Source organism: Scleropages formosus, chromosome 2, assembly GCF_900964775.1.
Source record: "Scleropages formosus chromosome 2, fSclFor1.1, whole genome shotgun sequence".
NCBI lineage: Eukaryota > Metazoa > Chordata > Actinopteri > Osteoglossiformes > Osteoglossidae > Scleropages > Scleropages formosus.
Window position 1 is genome coordinate 17306600 of NC_041807.1, and position 21907 is coordinate 17328506.

At 44.6% G+C, this 21907-nt stretch overlaps 1 protein-coding gene across 2 annotated transcripts; it reads left to right on the forward strand.

Annotated features, from left to right (window-relative positions):
* The first annotated feature begins 39 nt into the window (after nt 1–39).
* Nucleotides 40–20030, forward strand: kdm5a (lysine demethylase 5A). Of its 2 annotated transcripts, XM_018747485.2 has the most exons (28): nt 40–1571; nt 2871–2948; nt 3909–4031; nt 4231–4401; nt 4926–5132; nt 6350–6428; nt 7148–7239; nt 7456–7614; nt 7776–7895; nt 7989–8147; nt 8388–8569; nt 8754–8916; nt 9011–9130; nt 9237–9431; nt 11239–11420; nt 11686–11810; nt 11907–12057; nt 12439–12553; nt 12670–13025; nt 13199–13337; nt 13440–13619; nt 14113–14268; nt 14488–15039; nt 15148–15276; nt 15535–15679; nt 15850–16070; nt 16852–17274; nt 19134–20030. In XM_018747485.2, the coding sequence occupies exons 1-28, from the start codon at nt 1425–1427 to the stop codon at nt 19377–19379; spliced, it is 5115 nt and encodes a 1704-aa protein (XP_018603001.1). In that variant the 5' UTR covers nt 40–1424; the 3' UTR covers nt 19380–20030. The 2 variants fall into 2 exon arrangements, with proteins under 2 accessions (XP_018603001.1, XP_018603002.1); XM_018747486.2 differs by lacking the exon at nt 4926–5132.
* The last annotated feature ends 1877 nt before the right edge of the window (nt 20031–21907 follow it).

Genomic DNA, 21907 nt, shown 5'->3' on the forward strand with positions numbered 1-21907 from the left:
AGTTAATACCGTGACCTTAGTGCATCTCCTGTGCTCATATCCATCCGCGTAACGACACATTCCTTCGGATGAATATACTGTGTATTAAAATCGTACGTCAGCAAGTCGCCATATATTCAAGCATGTCAATTTATTAGCGATATGCGAGTATTTCCGCAGAAGCTGGTTAATAAACCCTGGCGTTCATTGCACTACTTCATCGCCACGGATCTTGGGAAGCGAACGGATACTTTTGTTGTCGAACGGGAAGTTGTGCGGCAGCGGTAAAAGAAAGGAAGACGGATTTAAAACACGAAAAATAACAATACAGCGCCTCAGGAGAATTACATCGTCGCGCTGCTTGTTTTACTGTCTGCTGAAATAATTCGCTCGGAGGGGGAAGGAGGCCGCGGTTTGGAGAGAAAGGTGCTGTTTGTGAAGTTCTTGCACTGCAGGCCGTGTGAGCAGAATGAAAAACCCACGTTTGTTGGAGCGAGCAGAAGCGCAGGAATCCCTCCTCGGCCACATTCCCCGTAATCAGTGATGGCAGAAACATTTCCGCTCCTCTTCTGCTTTCCCTTTTGACGTCCGCAGTCTTTTTCGTGCGTGGGAATTGTGTCCGCGGTGAGCTGCTGTCGGCGGAGGATGAGCTCGGTGGATGTCATGCGGAGTCCCGCCGCAGCCCTGGGAGGTGGAGCAGCAGCAGCAGCAGCAGCAGCAGCAGCGCTGGACGGCTCGACGTGCTAGAGTAGAATTCTGAATCGCGCGCTGCGAGAAATGCGCAGAAACCACCAGAAAAGTGCTCGCTGGTATATAGAGGAGTAAATGCTGCGCGCGCGCGGAGTGCCGCCGCCAGTGACGCCGGGGAGAGGGCATCGGGAAACTGTTCCGTGAAACGGCAGAATTATAACACTGACAGAGAGTGCTTATTTAGTCAGGCCAGGGGAAAAAGAAAAAGCAACAAAACAGCGCAAAACACTTTCTTTCGTTTTCATGTCTGTCCACGCGTCCCGTTGTCGTTCCTGCGCGCGAGAGCGCTTTTTGATTCATCCGTTCCGTGTCGTTACTGCAGCGGCGTCGGTGGGATTCGACCCAAGTGGGACCCGAGTTTCCGTCAGTTAAACCGACTTAATCACCTCACTCTTCTGGACTCATGACTTTCTATTTGACCACGGCCGTACATGAGTAACTTGACTCCTTGTCCAAAGGACACGCAGCAGGGCTTGGTGTTTTGTGTTCACAGCAAAAAAAAAAAAAAAAAAACAGAATAGGAATCCCTTTCTAAATATGGAGAAATAAGGGTCAAAAAAATGATCATGTTTATGCTGTTTGCTAGCTAGTCATGGATATGACTTGTTAGATGCAAAGGACATCTTTTTTTTTCCTGCATGAAAAACAGCCTTGAAGGAGGATTAAACACATTTTAGCACATCATCATCTTCATCATGTCAGCCTTTGCTGAGTTTGTGCCCCCGCCGGAGTGCCCGGTCTTTGAGCCCAGCTGGGAGGATTTTTCTGACCCTTTGGGCTTTATAAACAAGATCCGACCCATCGCCGAGAAAACGGGCATCTGCAAAATCCGCCCTCCCGAGGTAAATACCCCACCTGGACCAGCTCACAGGGTTTCTGGAGAACTTCCTTTTCACCCCTTACACTCCTTTATGACCCCTTTCATGCACCGACTTTACTCAAGTCAAATATCAGACCCAGATTTTTTCTTAGCATTTACCTGAAATTAATCTCGGAAATGGCTTGTCTAGTGTTTGTCCATCAATTGTTAACTTTGAGATTTTCAACTGATTGTATGTACTGGGGGGGGGGGCAGTGGGTTGGACCAGGTCCTGCTCTTCGGTGGGTCTGGGGTTCGAGTCCCGCTTGGGGTGCCTTGCGACGTACTGGCGTCCCGTCCTGTGTGTGTCCCCTCCCCTTCCGGCCTTACGCCCTGAGTTGCTGGGTAGGCTCCAGTTTCCCGCAACCCCGTATGGGACAAGCGGTTCAGAAAGTGTGTGTGTGTGTGTGTGTACTTGGACTTATTCCTTTTAAAAGTATTGATGTAGTTTAAAAGTGGCCCATAGATTTTGGCAGGCAGAGGGGCACACAAGATTAGAATGTTAAAGTATTGTCTGCATATACTGGTATTTAATTGTGAAAGGATTTTATTAATAAAAGGCTCGATTTCCAAATTTGTATAACCACGCTTTGTCACCTTGCGCTTGAAGCACCCGGGTTTGAATCCCACCTTGTGCTGTAGTACCCTTAAGCAAAGCAGAACTTCTGCTCTAGTAAAAATTATCCAGCTATATAAATGAGTAAATAAGTAGCTTAGACTTGGTATGCAAAATCTAACATTGTGAATTGCTTTGGAGAAGTGTCAACTAAATAAATAAGATAGCAGCATTTTGTGTTCAGGAAATTGATTGGGCAACCTTAGACACACCCTTTTAATTTTTTTGTGTCGCGGAAAGAAATTGTGTTATTAAGGGGGGAAAAAAACTGATTTGAACTTGTTTGCCACTGTTTTTGGAACTTGTTTTTCAATTTAGGATTTGGGTTGAAACATTTTGGCTGCAGCGTCATCTTTCACCTTCAAAAGACAGGTTTTTTTAAATTTTTAAAAAAATTTTTTTTTTTAAACTTAGTCTTCACTCAACTCTTTGTTTTTTGTTCTAGCTCATCAGAAAATCATTGTATAAACCATGGACTGCTTATTGTTGAGAAGAAAACAAGCTTTCTTTGTGTAGTTCTTTGACCCTAGACTTTTCTGTGTAGAGCTCTTGTCTCAATTTTTCAAGGTTGTGGACTGTCTGAACTTGTGCCATATTGAAATCACTTAACATGGCAAGATTCATTTTGTTTAACTTTTAATAAACATATCTTTGCTCCTGGGCCAGGACTGGCAGCCACCTTTCGCTTGTGATGTTCGAAATTTCCGCTTCACTCCGCGTGTCCAGAGACTGAACGAGCTGGAGGTATGTTGCAGTTTTGGCCCTGAGGCTCATGCTAACATGGGCAATACAGCAGTCTGTTAAATTGAAGGTCTTCAGTGTCATTTACAGCCCCACCATATTTTATTGAATGTACAGATAAACTGGCTCCTGAACTTAAACACACTTTGGACTGGAAGTGTCTTCATATCTGGTTTTGTTTATAGCTCTAAAGTCACTTCCTCCTAAGCACAGTTAAAGAAAGCTTAGTAGAGACATTCCTCCATTTATTTACAGGTTAGGTTCTATAAGTCTCAGGTATAGCTGTAAGACATTTTAAAAAAATGTTCCCTTAATTCGAATATTAGCTTTGACCTACATTAGTTAAAACATTGAAAACGAATTGAAGATGCAAGGTCTTCATTCACTCCTATTTAGTGCCAGTTGTTGATCTTTTCATCCGACAGACATGCACAGTGTTTATATTTTTGTTACTGATGATGGATGGCCAAATGCAATCTGTAAACACTGGTTGAATTTTGTGTGCCCCACACTCCTATTTGGGAATGTTTCAGTAAAATTTTCTGGCTGGGCACAGGAAAGCAGGCGATGCCCACATTGCTGCAATCAGATATCTTAGAAAATAGACTAGTGAAGAATGCAATAAAAAATGAACAGAAAATGTATCTTCGAACGACTTGATTCCTCTTAAGATGAGGAAACGCTGTCTATTCATAAGTATTTTTACAGTATAACAGCTATTCCCAATTTATGGCATTTAGTTAGTAGAATGAGTCTCAAATGCACTTTAGCGTAGACAGGAGAGCAGTGTTTGGAGTGAAATATTCTTCTGCACAATAGCTGGGTTAACACCCCTTATTGGGTTGCTGTTGTATTTGGGATGGGATATAGGGGCTAGAGTGACCTCTGGTAATGCTGGTAAAGCGCTACCTAAGGGTGGAGGGGACTGCTTCCGAATAAATTCTGTCTTCATTCCCATCCTAGGCATTGACACGGGTCAAACTGAACTTCCTGGATGAAATCGCCAAGTTCTGGGAGCTGCAGGGTTCCTGGCTGCGCTTTCCGCACGTAGAGAGGAAGATCCTGGACCTCTACCTGCTCAGCAAGGTGACACCAGCTCTTTCAAGAACATCCCTCATGGAGAGTGCTAAGAACTCAGCACTCCAACTTCAGATGTTGTGCTGTATGGTGTCTCTTCCTCCGAGACTTCACACATGTCCTAATCTTGCAATTGCCTTCACTCACATTCTTTGTGGTGCTTACAAGACTTGCTTGTATAATCGAAGGAGGAAAAAACCTTTTCCAGATTGTGTCCGAGGAAGGTGGCTTCGATGTGGTGTGTAAGGAGAAGCGATGGTCCAAGGTCGCCAGCCGGATGGGTTTCCCCCCGGGGAAAGGGACTGGATCACTGCTGCGCTCCCATTTCGAGAGAATCCTGTACCCCTATGAGCTCTTCCAGTCGGGGGCCACACTCACGGTAAGTCCAGCGCTCATAAGGGTCACCTCGCATCTTACAAATGTCCGATTGCTCACAGGGGAGCTCAGATGCATAAGAGCAGCTCTGTTTTGTTTTAAGTTATGTTTTTCCTTAAACACGCCTGACCTTGCAGCAGTCATAATGAAAGGATTTTCATTTTGCTACAAATAACTTTTACAAGCATTTTAACATGGTGCTTGTAAGCGTATCTTGGCTGGTTCAGTAACATCAACAAACCTGTCACCTAATTTTTAGTGGTGCTGCGGGAAACAAGGACTCACTTGTTCCGTCTCCCCCGTGTGTTGCTTTGCAGCGGTAATGGTCATTATGGCTCTCCTCTAACAGAGGTTACAGCCATTGCTACAATTACTACACGTGGTGTGACACATAGATGGCTGTTGAATGTAGTCCTGGAAGATTTCGTTATATGGTATCTCACATATATTGAACACATGTGCATTAGCTTTGCTTTGTCGTGTTGATTTATACACTTTTGGTAAGTGGGCCCAACCGTATTGTCTCAGGGCATCCACAAGTTGTACGAGGAGGGGGAGGACGGAGAGGAGGTCGATGAGGCTGTGGAGAGGGATGGCAGAAGGGAGGAGGAAGAGGAAGAGGTGGGCCAAGAGGTGGATGCTGAGGCTGAGGGAGAGGACAGTCTGTGCGACAAAACACAGAGTAAGGATCGTCCTCAGCCGGAGAGGCGGTCCCGCCGGCTCAAGTCTGCGGAGGTAATTGATTGGGGGGGGGTGCAGAATGGGCAGTGACTAGATGAATATGAGTCTAATGGTGACTGTGAGTGGGAGCCATCTTTAGCGCTTTAACTTCATGTGAGGCATAATTTATCTGGAACCGTTTAAGAAATAGGAGCTAGTAACCCAGTGCAGTAGAAGACAGAACCTAGAAAAGTGTGTTTTTCAGCTGAAACTGACAAATTGGCATGGGTGGCACAGCAAGTAGCACTGCTGTCTCACAGTGCCTGGGTGGTGTGAGAGGACATGGGTTTGATCCCTGCTCAGTCTCTGTAGAGTTCATATGTTCTCCCTGTATCTGCATGGGTTTCCTTCGGGTGTTCCGGTTTTCTCCCACAGTCCAGACATGCTGTTCAAGTTCACCCATAGTGTGCGAGTGACAGAGTGTGTGTTCCACTGATGTATGGATGAGTAACCCCTTGTAAGTAGTGTATCTAGCAGTGTAAGTCACCTTGGTGAATAAGGTATGTGGGCTGATAATGCTACATAGAATTCATTGGAAGTCACTTTGGAGAAAACTGTCTGCTAAGTGAATAAATGTAAATGTAAAGTGGGTCACACTGAGGACAAAACCTTAAGTTATGTACCAGTTGAGGACATTGTTGTAATAAGTTTAATCTTTTCCTGGGATGTAATGGTCCTCTTCTTCAGACCTCTTTGTTCTTTTCTCATTGGACGTTCATTATTAATAGTACTATTAACTTTGCTGACTCTTTTGTCCAAGGTAACTTAGTTACTTGCTTATTAGATGTTTAAATTTTAATCAGACTTACTTCAAAGTCTCTTCAGGTATAATCCTTACCACATTACCTGCGGTAAAATTCTCAGTATTATGGCACTTTGTTTTACTTTATTGCATTTCAGAAACATTTTAGAGTGAAACTAGAAACATGAGAAGTTAATAAATAAACTGCACGGTTCAGTGGACACACTAGGCAAAGTGTTTACATCCTACTCATTTTTTATGTTTTGCCAAAAAAGCTCCTAAGTTTTAAACATTCCTGTTAAGTGTAAATAATTATCGGCACCCTGGAGATCCAGCCGTAGCTGCCTCTGTGCCACCTCTGTGACATGGCATTGGGCTGAACCTGTGTTCTCCTTATTCTGACACCAGGGGGTGGTCTGGTTTTCTCGTTAGTAACCTCCTTAAATGTACTTTCATGGTTTGTGTCAACTGCGCTTTTTTGTTCTTCTAGCGAGACAACAAAGAGCTTAAGTCCCTGCAAATCTTTGGTGGCAGCCCCAAGATGGTGGGGCTGGAGATTGTGCCAGCTGGTAAGGCATTTTTTTCTTAGGTTTGCAGGTGCGTGTGCGTGCGTGTGCCTGTGCGCGCGCACACACATATGTATAAAATGTGTGGTACCAGTCAAAAGTTTGGTTGTACCTCATTCAGTGAGTAATTGTGTTTTTCAAAATTTTGAAGTATTTTTAATCTGAGTTTATACTTAAATGCCTAAAGGTCATTTGTAAGACAAATGTAGATAGTGAAGTTGATGCCTCTGTAAATTTATGCCCCTCCCTATATCCCAAGTCCCCACCATTTATATTTCATTTAATGAAATTTAGAGTAGGCAAAAGTTACCCAGCCTAAACTCAGTAGAGATTTGGGATGTGTTGGACCCTCCATCAAGGAAAAGCAGCCAGTGTGGCTACTTTGAAGAATTTAAAATGTTATCGTTTTAACACGTTTTTGGGTCACTGCATTATTCCGTATACTATTTCATAGTTTTGTCTATTCTAAAATGTAGATAATGAAAAAAATACAGGAAAATCTTTGTGAATAGCTGGGTCCAGACCTTTGATCGGTATTGTATGTTCACATACGTATGCAGGTGAATTTTAGTGTTGCAGATAAAGGCAGTGGACATTAGAAAAGATCAAGATTTTGTTTGGGAGGTTGGTGTGCTTCTGACATTGAGACAAACTGTTGTGTGGATTTAACGTAATGCTGATGGTTGCTTGCTGCTTTTACTCTATTCCACGCAAACGCAAAGATGACGGTTTCAGCAGGAAGCAGCGTCATCTCAAGGCCCAGGCTTTCGCCATCAAGATGCGACAGCGTAAAGAAACGCTGGAGGTCAACTTTGTGAGTATCCTGTAGTGCTTTGGTTGTTGCACTATGGGGTTTATTATTTGCTTTGGCTTGTGAAGTAATGACAACTCAGAACATGTCTACAAGTTGGTTCTGAGGGATAACTGAACAATTCATAGCAGTCTGTGTATGTTTCACCAGTCTTTTGAATTTGTATGCCTTTCAGCCTACATGTCTACATTTTTATTCTCATCCCTGTCCTTTCATTAGATTGACCTGTACATCTGCTTGGCTTGCGGACGTGGGGATGAAGAAGACCGCCTCCTGCTCTGTGATGGTTGTGACGACAGCTACCACACCTTCTGCCTGGTTCCACCCCTGCAGGATGTACCCAAGGGGGACTGGCGCTGCCCTAAGTGTGTGGCAGAGGTGCAGTAAAAACAGCATCTTGTTCAAGGAGAAGGATGTCTGTTAATCTAGGCCCAAAGCCTAAAGCCAGCAGTATTTTGTCTTGTTCCTGAATAATTGTTTGGTGTTTTGAGAAAAGCTGGTGGCATTTGTTGTTTGACCCTCTCCCTGTTCTACTATAGGAGTGCAGTAAGCCGAGGGAGGCATTTGGATTCGAGCAGGCAGTGCGGGAGTACACACTGCAGAGCTTTGGAGAAATGGCTGACCATTTCAAATCTGACTACTTCAACATGCCTGTCCATGTGCGTCCAGCTGTCATACTGCAGGAGAGCTGTTTTTCTGAAGTTTTTACGCCTGTGCTCTGCTCACTAAGCTCTGGCTGTTTCTCTTTGCAGATGGTTCCCACAGAGCTGGTGGAGAAGGAGTTCTGGAGGCTGGTGAGCAGCATTGAGGAGGACGTGATTGTGGAGTATGGGGCTGACATTAGCTCTAAAGATGTAGGCAGCGGCTTCCCTGTGAGAGACGGGAAACGGAAGCTTCTACCAGATGAGGAGGTTATTATATATATATATTTCCATTTTTTTTTTTTTTTTTTTTTTTTTACGTTTATTGATTCTCCTATTGGGTTTTTCCATTCCATGCACAACTGTTGTTCTGCTTCCTAGGGATGACTGTTTCCATTGGGTCCCCATTTCCTTCCTGTGACTGACTCATACCATTTTCTGTAGCACTACAGGATGTAGACAGTTCATGTAGACAGCTTTAACAGGGCCTGTGTTCTGTGAAACCTTCAGGAGTACGCCAACTCAGGCTGGAACCTCAACAACATGCCTGTGCTGGAGCAGTCAGTACTGACCCACATCAATGTGGACATCTCGGGCATGAAGGTGCCCTGGCTGTACGTGGGCATGTGCTTCTCCTCTTTCTGTTGGCACATTGAGGATCACTGGAGCTACTCCATCAACTTCCTCCATTGGTGAGTTCATCCAGAGCTTTAAACTATTGAAACAAGTTATTGTTTTTGTTTTTCTGGCAGATTCCTGCTAGTACCTTGAGTAAGGCCCGTAAGTCAGAATGAGCTGTATCTTTTATATCTTCTGTTGTCATCTTTTTTGAATGCTCTGTGTGTCTGTCAGTTAACGACTGTGCTATCCCCCCAGGGGCGAACCAAAAACATGGTACGGGGTTCCAGCTCATGCTGCTGAGAAACTGGAGGATGTCATGAAGAAACTGGCCCCTGAGCTTTTTGACTCTCAGCCTGACTTGTTGCACCAGTTGGTCACCATCATGAATCCTAATGTGCTGATGGAGCATGGTGTTCCGGTGTGTCTCCCCTGGGCTTTTTCACACGCTTCCTGTGATTCTGACTTGCTTGGGGCCTGACTTGCTGCTCACTGTCCAGACTTTTATCCCTCAGGTATACCGGACCAATCAGTGTGCAGGGGAGTTTGTGGTGACCTTTCCAAGGGCCTATCACAGCGGCTTCAACCAGGGTTATAACTTTGCTGAGGCTGTAAATTTCTGCACTGCAGACTGGGTATGTACACCAATTTTTGAGTCTGTGTCTCATATTTATGCCCAGTGTAATGTTCACTGCTGTTTAGCGCCACTCAGAGGTGCTGTTCTCCTTCCACTTGCTCCAGTTGCCTATTGGTCGTCAGTGTGTGGCTCACTACCGTCGGCTGCAGCGCTACTGCGTCTTTTCCCACGAGGAGCTACTGTGCAAGATGGCAGCAGATCCTGAGAGTCTGGATGTGGAGCTGGCGGCTGCCGTGTTTCGGGAGATGGGCGAGATGGTGGAAGAGGAAAGCCGGCTGCGCCAGGCAGTCCAGCAGATGGTGAGGACTGGACACTGGATTATATATAGTGCCCTCCACTAATATTGGCATCCTTAGTAAATACAAGCAAAGAAGGCTGTGAAAAATTCTTTATTGTTTAACATTTTGCTCTTTTGTTCAAAAAAATTCACAAAAATACTCTGCTCTCATGGATATCAAACTATTGCAAACACACCAGAGGTTCATCCAACAAAAAAAAATTGTTAAATATGTGTGCCACAATTATTGGCATCCCTGTGAATTCATATAAGAAAAATATATTTGAAGTATACTCCCATAAATATTTTACATTTTTTAGTACACCTGGGTGACTAGGAACAGGAAATTGTTCAACCATGACTTCCTGTTTTACAGGGGTATAAATATGAAGTAACATATAGGCCAAATTCCCTTAGTCAGTCATCACAATGGGTAAGACCAAGGAATATGGTTGTGATGTGTGGAAAAAGGTTGTTGAGCTTCAGAAAATGGGAAGTGGCTATAAGAAAATGGCAAAAGCATTGAGAATGCCCCTTTCCACCATCAGGGCAATAATTAAGAAGTTCGAGTCAACTGGAAATGTTATGAATCAACCTGGAAAAGGACGTGTGCCTATATTGTCTCCACGCACTGTGAAGAGGATGGTTCGAGTAGCCAAAAAATCTCCAAGGATCACAGGTGGAGAATTGCAGAAGTTAGTTGCATCTTGCAGTCAGAAAGTCTCTAAAAGTACAGTCCGTCAGCTACATCACCACAAGTTGTTTAAGAAAAAGGCCTCTACTCTCATCCAAAAACAAACTCAAGCAACTTCAGTTTGCCTGACAATGGGCCGTGGTTGAATCTTCCAGCAGTACAATGATCCAAAAATACATCAAAATCAACACAAAAATGGTTTACTGACCACAAAATCAAGGTCCTGCCATGGCCATACCAGTCCCTTGACCTGAACCCCATAGAAAACCTGTGGGGTGAACTGAAGAGGAGAGTCCACCAGCATTGACCTTGAAATTTGAAGGATTTAGAGAGATTCAGTATGGAGGAATGGTCTCAGATCCCTTGCCATGTTTTCTCCAACCTCATCAGGCATTATAGGAGAAGACTCAGAGTTGTTATCTTGGCAAAGTGAGGTAGCACAAAGTATTGACTAAAAGGGTGCCAATAACTGTGGTGCACGAATATTTAACAAAGATTTTTTTTTTTTGCTGGAAAAACCTGTGTTTGCAATTGTTTGATATCCATGAGAACAGAGTATTTTTGTGAATTTTGGAACAAAAGATCAAAACGTTAAATAATAGACAATTTTTCACAGCCTTCTTTGCTCATAGTTACCAAGGGTGCCAATATTACTGGAGGGCACTGTATATTGCATTTACGAAAACCACACAAAGGTTTTGCTGAAACCTTCATTCCAAAAGCAACAGATAGATGATGGTGCTTATAACTTTATGGTTCCTCATTTTCATCCTTAGAGACGATACTACTTATGAGTGATATACTTGATTTGAATTGCTTTAAATAAAATTACTTGCTGAGCAACTATATTTTATTTTTATTTGTTCTGTTCATTTAGCTGATACTTTCCCCAGACTTAACAATGTTTTATTTGTAAACAAAACTGTTTACAATGAACTATCCAAGTGTGCAGTTCTTGGTGAATTTCGGTGAACTTCAGTGAGCCTTAGAGAGTGAGTAACTTAATCAGCAGAACTACAGCAGGTTTGGGATTTGAACCCAGGACCTTTTGATTGCAGTGGCTCTAACCACTAGGTTACCTGCTGAGCAACAATATTCCAAATGTGAGTGATGTGTGTTTCCACCCTCCCGGCAGGGCATTCTGTCCTTGGAGCAGGAGGTATTTGAGCTGGTGCCAGATGATGAACGACAATGCCACCAGTGTAAGACCACGTGCTTCTTGTCAGCGCTCACATGCCCGTGCAACCCCGAGCGGCTTGTCTGCCTGCACCATGTGTCTGAGCTGTGCGACTGCCCTGTGACCAACAAGTGCCTCAGGTCAGTGTGGGTATAGTATAGGGGTTGGTGTTTAGCACACCCCCACCCATCATTTCATAGCTTTCAAACTGTCAAATTTTGTAATTGTCTCATTTATGCATAATTTCAACCAAATTAACATTTATTATGACAAGGGAGACACTACAGGTGTTCAGCTTCCCTGGAACTGGGCTTGTTGGGCCATTTCTGTCATCTGTACAGCTGTCTGGAGCAGGTAGAAATCCACTCTGGCTGATCTTGTGTACAATTGTGCTTTGGTTTACAGGTACAGATATGCTATGGATGAGTTCCCTGCCATGTTGCATGGGGTCAAGTTGAGGGCACAGTCCTATGACACCTGGGCCAAGAGGGTCACTGAGGCATTGTCTGCAGATCATAAGAACAAGAAAGGTACAAATTTGGTGGCCATAGTGTAGGAGATTGATGAGAAAAAGTCTTGTTTCCTGGTATTGTGTTTCACTGTCATGTCTCGTGCACCTGTGTCAGACCTGATAGAACTGAAGGTGCTGCTGGAGGATGCGGAAGACAGGAAATATCCAGAAAACAACCTGTTCCGCCACCTCAGGGAGATGGTGAAGGAGGCAGAAACATGCTCCTCTGTGGCTCAGCTGCTGCTCAGCCACAAGCAGAAGCACAGGCATGTGCTTTCTCGCGCGCGCACACACAGTTGGTCCCTAGCTTACAAACTTAGCTGGGACACAGTTGGTTTGTTAGTAGAATGTGATATGGTGTGGATGAGGGGTTCACTATTAGCTGTACTCATATATACATACACATGCATTTGTGTTCAATTTGTGATATACATCGACACAAGATATCATACAAACACATACTCATATACTTTGCACTGGAATGTACACACTGATCTATTAGCAAGAACTCCTGTTTGTTCCGGGCAGTTCTACTCAGTCTATGTAGAAGTTCACCTACTGGCTGCTTTTCTTTCTCTGTGTCATTTCTATACAAATGAAGAAAGTCTGTGCTGGTCTCACTAGTTTTTGTTCTGTCTTTGAAACAGGCAGCGCCCAGAGAGCAGCCGGGCCCGCAGCAAGCTCACACTGGAGGAGCTGAAGGCCTTTGTGGATCAACTCTTCCGCCTGCCTTGCATTATCAGCCAGGCACAGCAAGCCAAAGTGAGTGGGGTCAGCTGTGGACTTTGGCAGGCTTGGGAGTCGAAGCTGTGATAGTGGGTCCAAAGTTGCATTTCTGAACACCTTTCCTTACGCTCATCTTCACTCCCTGGCTCTAGGAGCTACTAGAAAATGTGGAGGACTTCCATGAGCGGGCTCAGGCAGCTTTGGCGGATGTCACCCCCGACTCATCTAAGCTGCAGGCACTGCTGGACCTGGGCGCAGGCCTGGACGTGGAGTTGCCCGAGCTACCGCGTCTCAAGCAAGAGCTGCAGCAGGCACGCTGGTTGGACGAGGTACGGGTGGCACTGGGTGAGCCGCAACGCGTCACTCTGGAGCTCATGAAGAGGCTGATTGACTCAGGCGTAGGCCTGGCTCCCCACCATGCTGTGGAGAAGGCCATGGCTGAGCTGCAGGAGGTCCTCACGGTGTCTGAGCGTTGGGAGGACAAGGCCCGTACCTGCCTTCAGGCCAGGTAAGGCATAGGTACATGTGTCAGGTGCTCAGACTGGCCTGAGCCATATGCATTCACACCGCTGAACTTGTTACTCACATGATTCTTACTTTTTTAAAAGTTGCACTGTGAACCTTAACCTGTTATTTACTGTCATTGTTTGTTTTTCTGTTTCGGGCTATTTGTTTCTGCAGACCCCGGCACAGCATGACCACCTTGGAGAGCATTGTGATGGAGGCAAGGAACATCCCTGCATACCTGCCCAATGTACTGGCACTAAGGGATGCCTTGCAGAAAGCCAAGGAGTGGACAGCCAAGGTGGAGGCCATCCAGGTAACCCAAGAAGTAGCCTTTCTTGCACACATGCACAATGCGTCACCTCTTTGTGCAGTACAAAGTAGCATTTGCTCTCTCTCACTGTGCCTCTTCCCTCAGAATGGCAGTACCTACGCCTACTTGGAGCAGCTTGAGAGTCTGCTGGCCCGAGGGCGATCTATCCCTGTGCGTCTGGACCCCCTGCCCCAGGTTGAGTCCCAAGTGGCTTCTGCTCGTGCCTGGCGGGAGAGGACAGCTCGCACCTTCCTCAAAAAGAACTCCACCTATACCTTGCTACAGGTGAGCGGTGACTGTGACCTTGAAGCTTTCTGGGGAATATTTTACATTCACATTTATTCACTTAGCAGACGCTTTTCTCCAAAGCCGCTTACAATGAATACTACGTAGCGTTACTAGCCCACACACCTTATTCCCCAAGGTGACTTATACTGCTAGAGACGCTACTTACAATGGGTCACTCATCCATACATCAGTGAAACACTCTCTCTGTGTGACTTACACACCATGGGGGAACCTGTACAGCATGTCTTTGGACTGTGGGAGGAAACCGGAGCACCCGGAGTAAACCCACGCAGATACAGGGAGAACATGCAAACTCCACACAGGCTGAGCGGGGGTCGAACCCACGTTCTCTCGCACCATCCAGGCGCTGTGAGACAGCAGCGCTACTCGCTGTGCCACCGTGCTGCCCACAATGGGCCGTGGTTGAATGCATTTTGCTAAAGCAATGAATAGTAGTAGTTAAATTTAATGACTTATCCTTTTCCCTTAGGTTCTGAGTCCCCGCGTGGACATTGGCGTATATGGCAACAGCAAGAGCAAGCGAAAGCGAGTGAAGGAGTTGTTGGAAAAAGACCGTGGTCTGGAGCTGGAAGGGCTGAGTGACCTGGAAGAGAGCCTGGAGGAGGCTCGTGACCCAGCAGCAGTGGTGAGAACAGAACATCGCTAAACACCAAGAAAGCTAAGCTGACTAGTCACAGTTGGAAAGCATCTCTGCCATGGAATGTCTTGGAAACCACACGAGTGGTTGCTATGAGTCTTACTCCGTGCGATGGTGCCCATCCATTCCTAACCTACTAGCTTAGGTCTCAGTGCCATGTGTGAATGCCATTTGTTGGGTGATGTTTTTACATCTGTTCTTTTTTAGGTGGCAGCCTTCAAGATCAAGGAGCAAAAAGAGATTGAGGCCATCCACTCATTGCGAGCAGCCAACTTGGCCAAGATGGCTATGGCAGATCGAATCGAGGAGGTCAAGTTCTGCCTGTGTCGCAAGACGGCCAGTGGTTTTATGCTTCAGTGCGAGTTGTGCAAAGACTGGTTTCATGGCGCCTGTGTGCCGCTGCCTAAGATGGGCTCCCAAAAGAAGGGCCTTGGCTGGCAAAGCAAGGAAGCCAAGTTCCTTTGTCCGCTGTGCCAGCGTTCACGCCGGCCACGCCTCGAGACCATCCTGTCGCTGCTGGTGTCTCTGCAGAAGCTGCCAGTGAGGTTACCGGAGGGCGAGGCATTGCAGTGCCTCACAGAGAGGGCCATGAGTTGGCAGGATCGCGCACGTCAGGCGCTGGCCACCGATGAGCTGTCGTCTGCCCTGGCCAAGCTGTCGGTGCTGAGCCAGCGCATGGTAGAGCAGGCAGCTCGTGAGAAAACGGAGAAGATCATCAATGCTGAGCTGCAGAAGGCAGCTGCCAACCCTGACCTACAGGTGGGTATTCTCCACCTAAACATGCTTCTTCATGTTCCAGTTGAACTCTTTGTGCTTTTAGGAAATAGACTATTTTTTTCTCGGAGTTCATGTGTGTCTGGTCTTCAGGGCCACATTCAGACCTTCCAGCAGGCTGGGTTTAGCAGGTCCACCTCGCCCCGGCAGTCTGTGGAGTACGATGACGAGGAGACTGACTCTGATGAGGATATCCGGGAGACATATGGCTATGACATGAAGGTATTTAAGATTGCTTGTTTTTGGTGGTTTGTGGTATAGAGAACATTCAAAATCACAAAAAACCTGCAGCAAGATTCTGAATGGAGAAAATCATTTAAGTCTGTACAACAGCTAATTAATTGGTTTATGGTTTTCCCATTTTGTGCATACCACAGCTTTTCTACAGCAGCAAGTATATGCTTAGTGAATCATGAGGAATTGTTGCCTTGATGATTTAGCAGCAACTGAGACCAAACCATTTGTCGGTGTGTGTTTTAGGACTCTGGTAGCATGAAGCCATACCTTTTTTGCGATGAAGAAATCCCGGTTAAATCAGAAGAAGTTGTCAGTCACATGTGGCCTGCCACACCCTCGTTTTGTGCAGAGCATGCCTATTCTTCTGCTTCAAAGACCTGCACTCAAAGTAAGGCGGTTTTTTTTTTTTTTGCGCTTTTATTGATGCTTTTGATGTTCTCAGGATGGGTTATACTTGGTGTTCCACTCTTTTTTTTTTTTTTTTTTCCCCCTTTCTTCTCTTCCCCCCCCTCCTTTTAAATTAAATCTTACATCCTTTTGGCTCCCAAAAAACACCAGACTCAACCACTCCCCGGAAGCAGCCGCGAAAGACACCCCTCGTGCCCCGCAGCCTGGAGCCACCAGTGCTGGAGCTGTCCCCTGCGGCCAAGGCCCAGCTGGAGGAGCTAATGATGGTGGGCGACCTGCTGGAAGTGTCCCTGGATGAAACCCAGCACATCTGGAGAATCCTGCAGGCGACCCACCCCCCCTCAGAGGAGCGCTTCCTGCAGGTCATGGAGGTGGGCATGTCCACAACATCAGTCGCGTGTATGACCTTTATAGCTGAGCTCTCCCCACAACAGCAATATGTAGCACCTTTAAACTCGTTATTCTTCTTTAGTTGGATTGCTTACATTTACATTTATTCGCTTAGCAGAAGCTTTTCTCCAAAGTGACTTACACTGGATACCATGTAGTGTTACTAGCCCACACACCATATTCACCAATGTGACTTACACTGCTAGATACACTACTTGCAATGAGTCACTCATCCATACATCAGTGAAACACACTCTCTGTGTTACTCACACACTCTGGGTGAACCTGAACAGCATGTCTTTGGATTGCGGGACGAAACCCACGCAGACATGGGGAGAACATGCAAACTCCACATAGATTGAGCGGGGATCGAACCCACATTCTCTCACACCACCCAGGCGCTGTGAGACAGCAGTGCTACTCTCTGTGCCACCATGCCGCCCGTATTAACTTGGCTTATTAACACATTTTTCTCAGACTATTCAAATAGTGTGTTGGAAAAGCAGTTTCAATGAGTTTGGACTGAATCAGACAGTTTACAGCTCTGGAGCTGAATAGCTTGCACTTGACCTGCTTGAAATTCATCTCAACTCACACTGTAGTGAAGTCAAAAGTTGTACATGGTAATGGCTGTTGACAGAACCTGAAAGGCTTTAGAGAGATGCAGTATAATAGGTCTGTCACTTGTAATGAGCACCAAGTTGGTTAGCAGCCCTGACAGCATCATTGTTTTTATTTTTTCTTCTCTCTGTGGACTTCCAGCCTGAGGAGGCAATCATGGAGAAACCAGTGAAGCTGAAACCTAGGGATCCTGAGAAGAAGCGCAAGCGGAAGTTGGAGAAGGCAGAGCAGCATCTGCTGCTAGCAACGGGTGAGTCGCGGCCTAAGTCCAAGGAGCTGAAAAAGGCTGATGGCAAACCCAAGAGGAAGAAGCTGAAGCTCAGCCCAGATAAGTCAAAAGAGCTGAAGCAGCTGGCCAAGCGATTGGCCAAGGAGGAGAAGGAGAGAAAGCGCAAGGAGAGGGCGGCTGTCAAAGCGGAGGCTGCCAAGGAAGTGCTGGAGAAGAAGAGGGAGAAGAAAGTGCTGGACATCCCCTCCAAGTATGACTGGTCAGGCGCTGAGGACTCCAATGATGAGAATGCGGTGTGCGCAGCCAAGAACTGCCAGCGGCCATGCAAGGACAAGGTCAGAGCTCGTCCGGTGGGAGAGGTTTAGGGCAGCCTCTGAAGTTAAATACTAATTCTACCATCTATTTTCCTGTGTATTGATCAGTGAACTCACAGTAACAGCAAAGTGCAGATGATCCTGACTGTTTCTGAAATTAATAGAATATGTGCATAGAAAGAAGCTTACTGAAAAACCACTCGAGTCCTAATCTGCAGTGAGTTTTTGAGAGCAAGAAAGGCCAGTTGCATTAGTAGCTTTGTCATTTGGAGTCAGCCACGTGAAACTGGGTGCTTCCCAGCCCATGCCACTGGTACAGATAGTCTAGCTGGTAGTTCTTTCTTCTTGTGTTGGCCTCTTCTCAGACTTTCAGCTGCTTGCATGCTGTGTTGAAATTGTTTCAATTAAGATTTATATTTGCCACCATTTTATACATGGAATTCATCTCTGAAACAGCAGAAGACAATGTTGTAAAGTTATATAAATTTCTCTGCCAGTATTAGATCACATCAGCATTTCATTTTGCAGTTCATGTTTATAGAAAGTGTTAGTTTTGCATTTACCTGTGGCCCATGCTTGCTATGCTGTGACAAAAACAATACATATGCAAAGAAAACATGCATATGTTTATCTACAGATGTACAGTGGCCTCCAGAATTATTGGTACCCTTGGTAAAGATACACAGTGCAAAAGACTGTAGAAATGTCTTTTCAGCTGAAGTCCACTGTAAGGCAATGACTAACATTATCACTTGTGAAAACTTTTTTTTTTTTTTTTTTTTCCCTCCCTTTTTCCAGATTGACAAAGTGGAAAATCTTTTTGAGTTGTTGGTAACATATTAATTTTGGCATAACAAGCTGCTGTGTTAATGAGAAATCTTTGTTGTCTCAGCTATCCAACCTTCGTAGCTGTTGAGGGAGAGGAATAATGCTACCCTTAACTGCTTCTCCTTAAGTAGGTAGTGAAGTGTGTGCAACATTGGCATGGCTGTGTTGGAGTCTTATTTGTGCAATTTCAGTATTATTCACTCTTTAGAATATTAGGGTTATGATTTCCTTTAAATTGTTCTTTACCGTTCACAATATGGTGTTCATCTTTATATCTTGTTTTATCCCATTAGATACTGTACTCTTGTATACTTTTCCTTTCCTTTGATCTGTGGGAGGAGGGGGGGGTACAGCTTCCTGTAGAAGTTTCTAGAAAGAAATATGTTACCTCTAAATTGGCTGATGTCTTTATTTTTGGTTCAAGTAGCTAAGGGTTTCAGCGAGTATGAAAAGACAGGGAAGGGACATGCAACAGCCCATATTGGTGATGGGTAACACTCGGTGAACTCTGCAGAACTGCAATAAACCATTTTTGGGCTATATTGTGCCTTATTTTAACTCCAAAGAACCTTGAAAGGTCTGAAGATACATTCCTACTGCTGAGTTTGCTTTTATTTGAAATTTAAACAAGCCGTTTAGTATATATTAATAAGTTACAATAAAAATGATGCCACAAGTTTTAGAGAAGGGAAATCTCTGTGAACAATATGCTACTGTCCAGTGAAGACAGAGACAAAGTGAACATAGTTCAAATGCTGACGGTTTTTGTACTTTTCCATTTGTCATGCCTCCAATGGATATGTTAGATTCTTTTTGAATAACAAAAAGAATATAATGCATACAAATTGGCTTCATTTTAACTTTGTTACTGGATCCATAATTGAGGATTACATTTATTTTCAAATATATCTGACCTGATCAGTTACATAATTTAATGTTCACGATGGCGTCATTTGTCCTTGCAGCCAAAGAATGAGAACAAAGTTGTACTTATCAAGTTTTGACTTTAATTATCAACCAATGTATCTGAATACTTCCCACATTTCTTGCAGGTGGACTGGGTGCAATGCGACGGGGGATGCGACGAGTGGTTCCACCAGGTGTGTGTGGGTGTGTCCTGCGAGATGGCAGAGAACGAGGACTACATTTGTTCAGCCTGCTCACGCAAAGCGGCCCTGGGTGGAGGTGGAGCCCCAACTGGAAAAGCAGGAGCTGAGGGATCTGGGCAAGCTCCACCCCCTCTCACCCTCCATGGACTGTCAGCTACTTCCCAGCTTCATCTGCAAGACAGCAGTTAACGGCAGAGATGCCAGAAGTAAAAGCCAGCCCCAAACAGTCACACCGCTTCGTGCCTAGTGCTTCTCTCTGGGTTTGAACACAAGTCTGGATCTTCTGGTTGTGGAGCTTGGAGGTGGACCAGCCAATGAATGCAGAGGACTTTGACCAGTGAAAGCATAGCCAGACGGTGAACACGTGTCTTCCCCCACGGTGGGTTTCTGTGTTGACATTTTCATTTCAGACTGAGTGTGGTGGTTGGCCCCATTTCTCCTTTGCCTCTATAGGCAAACAGACATCCCTATCTTGATGGCAGTGGAATCCTCAAGGCTGCTGAAGTGGCACCACTATCTGTTGGACTGCTTGCCTGAAACTCCACTTCAGGACAAGAATGCTCTCAGCCGCTGTTACAGAATGGACCAAGAAAACCCTTGACTCTTGAGTTAATCCACTCTTTGAATTCCAAGGAACGTGCTGCCAGCCCCACTGTCATCCCATGAAAACCAGTGGAATGCTTTTTACATGCCCCTTAGTCCAACTCCACCATGAGTCAGTATGTAGGACTAGGAGAGTGGTTGTATGTAGTGAACATATTTATAATGTAAATAGGTTTTAGGCAGAGAAATACCTGAATGTGTCTCTTTTTGTTTATCACCTTTAATAAACTGTTCCTAGTCAAAACAATGAATGTAGTGATGATTTTTGATTGTAAAATCACATTTGGTGGCACTCAGCACAAAACTACTTCTCAAACTCATATATAGTGATATAAATCACTAAAACATAACTTGAGTGACTGCAGGCATTCCATTACATATTCCATCTTGACTGAATAATCCATGTGAAACATTACGCAGACAGGAAGTTTTTTTTTTTTTTTTTTTTTTTTTTTTTTTTTTTTTTTTTTTTTGCTTTGACCAATTCCTTATATGGTAGGACAATAAGCATTTCTATGTTATAGGGGAGTATGAGATGCTGGGAAACGACTTTCAATTTCACCTTATATTGTCAGCTCATCTAATACCATGTTGCATCAAAAATGCGACACTGATTACGTTCGATTCTGTGTCAGATAAAAAGTTCATCCTAAGGGAAATTGCACTAGATTGTGTCTAGATCTTTATATTTATTCATTTAGCTCATGCTTTTCTCCAAAGCAACTTGCAATGTTAGTCTACCTACAGTTACCTATTTGTACAGCTGGGTAATTTACTGGAGCAATTAAGGGTAAGTGCCTTGCTCAATGGTATTGCAGGCAGAGGCAACATTCAAACCTGCAACCTAGGGGGTCCAAAGGTAGCAGCTCAAACCCCTATGCTATCAGCTGTTCCTGTTGCTCTGAAAGAGCAGTTTAGCTGTACTGGTGGTGTAACAGGAACACTGAAACAAATCGAATGGCTCTCCTGATTTTTCCAGGTCTGGTTAATGCATGTTTTGTGCAATAATCCACATATCAATGTGCTCTATTGATTTTAACAGTTGAGCTGTCCTGTTTTTTTTAATACATATTTAAGGAGAGAAATTACTGTTGTAAACCTTTGAGTCTTATTCTAAATTGAAAAGTGATCCTAGAACCTTCAGTGAAAGAATTTACAGCTGTGTTTATTCAACAGAAACCCAAAAACAAAATGCTAGCTGAGTTCAAACAATAGGGATTTGGTAAGAAGAAGAACATGCTCTTCTAAGAGTGACCTATGGAACAGATTACCTTGGGTCCATCCCAAACTGTAAGTAAATCAACTGAGTGAAAAAGCTTTGACAATGAAATACAAGAGCTTCCAATAAACCCAATGAACATAAAACAAAAGCATACTTCAGTACATTAAAAATTACACAGATTTACACAAAGTGTAATTGAGAGCACTAGAGTACAAAGCCAGGATTCTCATCAGAGGGCTGTAGCCCTGTTCAATAGCAGGACATTGAGTCCAACCATGTGGTATTTGCCACATGATATATTCTTGACCCCGTCCTGTGTGTGTCCCCCTCCCCCTCCAGACTTACGCCTTCTGTTGCCAGTTTAGGCTCCGGCTTACCCCGACCGTGCTTGAGACAAGCAGCTTCAGCCAATGTGTGTGTGTGTGTGTGTGTGTGTGTGTGTGTGTGTGTGTATTCTTGGGAACAAGAAAGATCCTATTAAGGATTTTCAGTAGTCTAAAGGAATTGGTGTGAAATGTGAAATTTTTTGCATGTTCAAAAGATTAAAATTTGGCATCACTATGAGTGCACACGTTAACTTCACCTGTGAGTTGATGTAAAAAACAGGAGACCTGAATTTTGACTTGAGCAAAGTTAATGAAGGAAACGTTAACGCAGCCATGTCATAGCATGTGCCTTCGTAGCTGATGGATCCACACGTGTACTTGAGCTGCTTGAAGCCGAAACACGCGTAGCCAGACCTACATTTTCAAAAGGGGGTTGAGGAATAGCCCCTCCTACATTGGTACAATAAACTGAATGGTCACTGATGATGTGTTGAATGAATTTTATCACATTTTTATGTCTGGTTTCCTACACACTGGCTAAGTTAAACATGGAGGGTAACACTGAC

What these genes read in the sequence shown, in the direction of transcription:
- kdm5a (XM_018747485.2), top strand. Translation starts at nt 1,425, where the DNA reads ATGTCAGCCTTTGCTGAGTTTGTGCCCCCGCCGGAGTGCCCGGTCTTT. An exon ending in TCCATCAACTTCCTCCATTG is followed by an intron (nt 8,570 to 8,753) that starts GTGAGTTCATCC and finishes CTATCCCCCCAG; the next exon opens with GGGCGAACCAAAAACATGGT. An exon ending in CGTACCTGCCTTCAGGCCAG is followed by an intron (nt 13,026 to 13,198) that starts GTAAGGCATAGG and finishes TTGTTTCTGCAG; the next exon opens with ACCCCGGCACAGCATGACCA.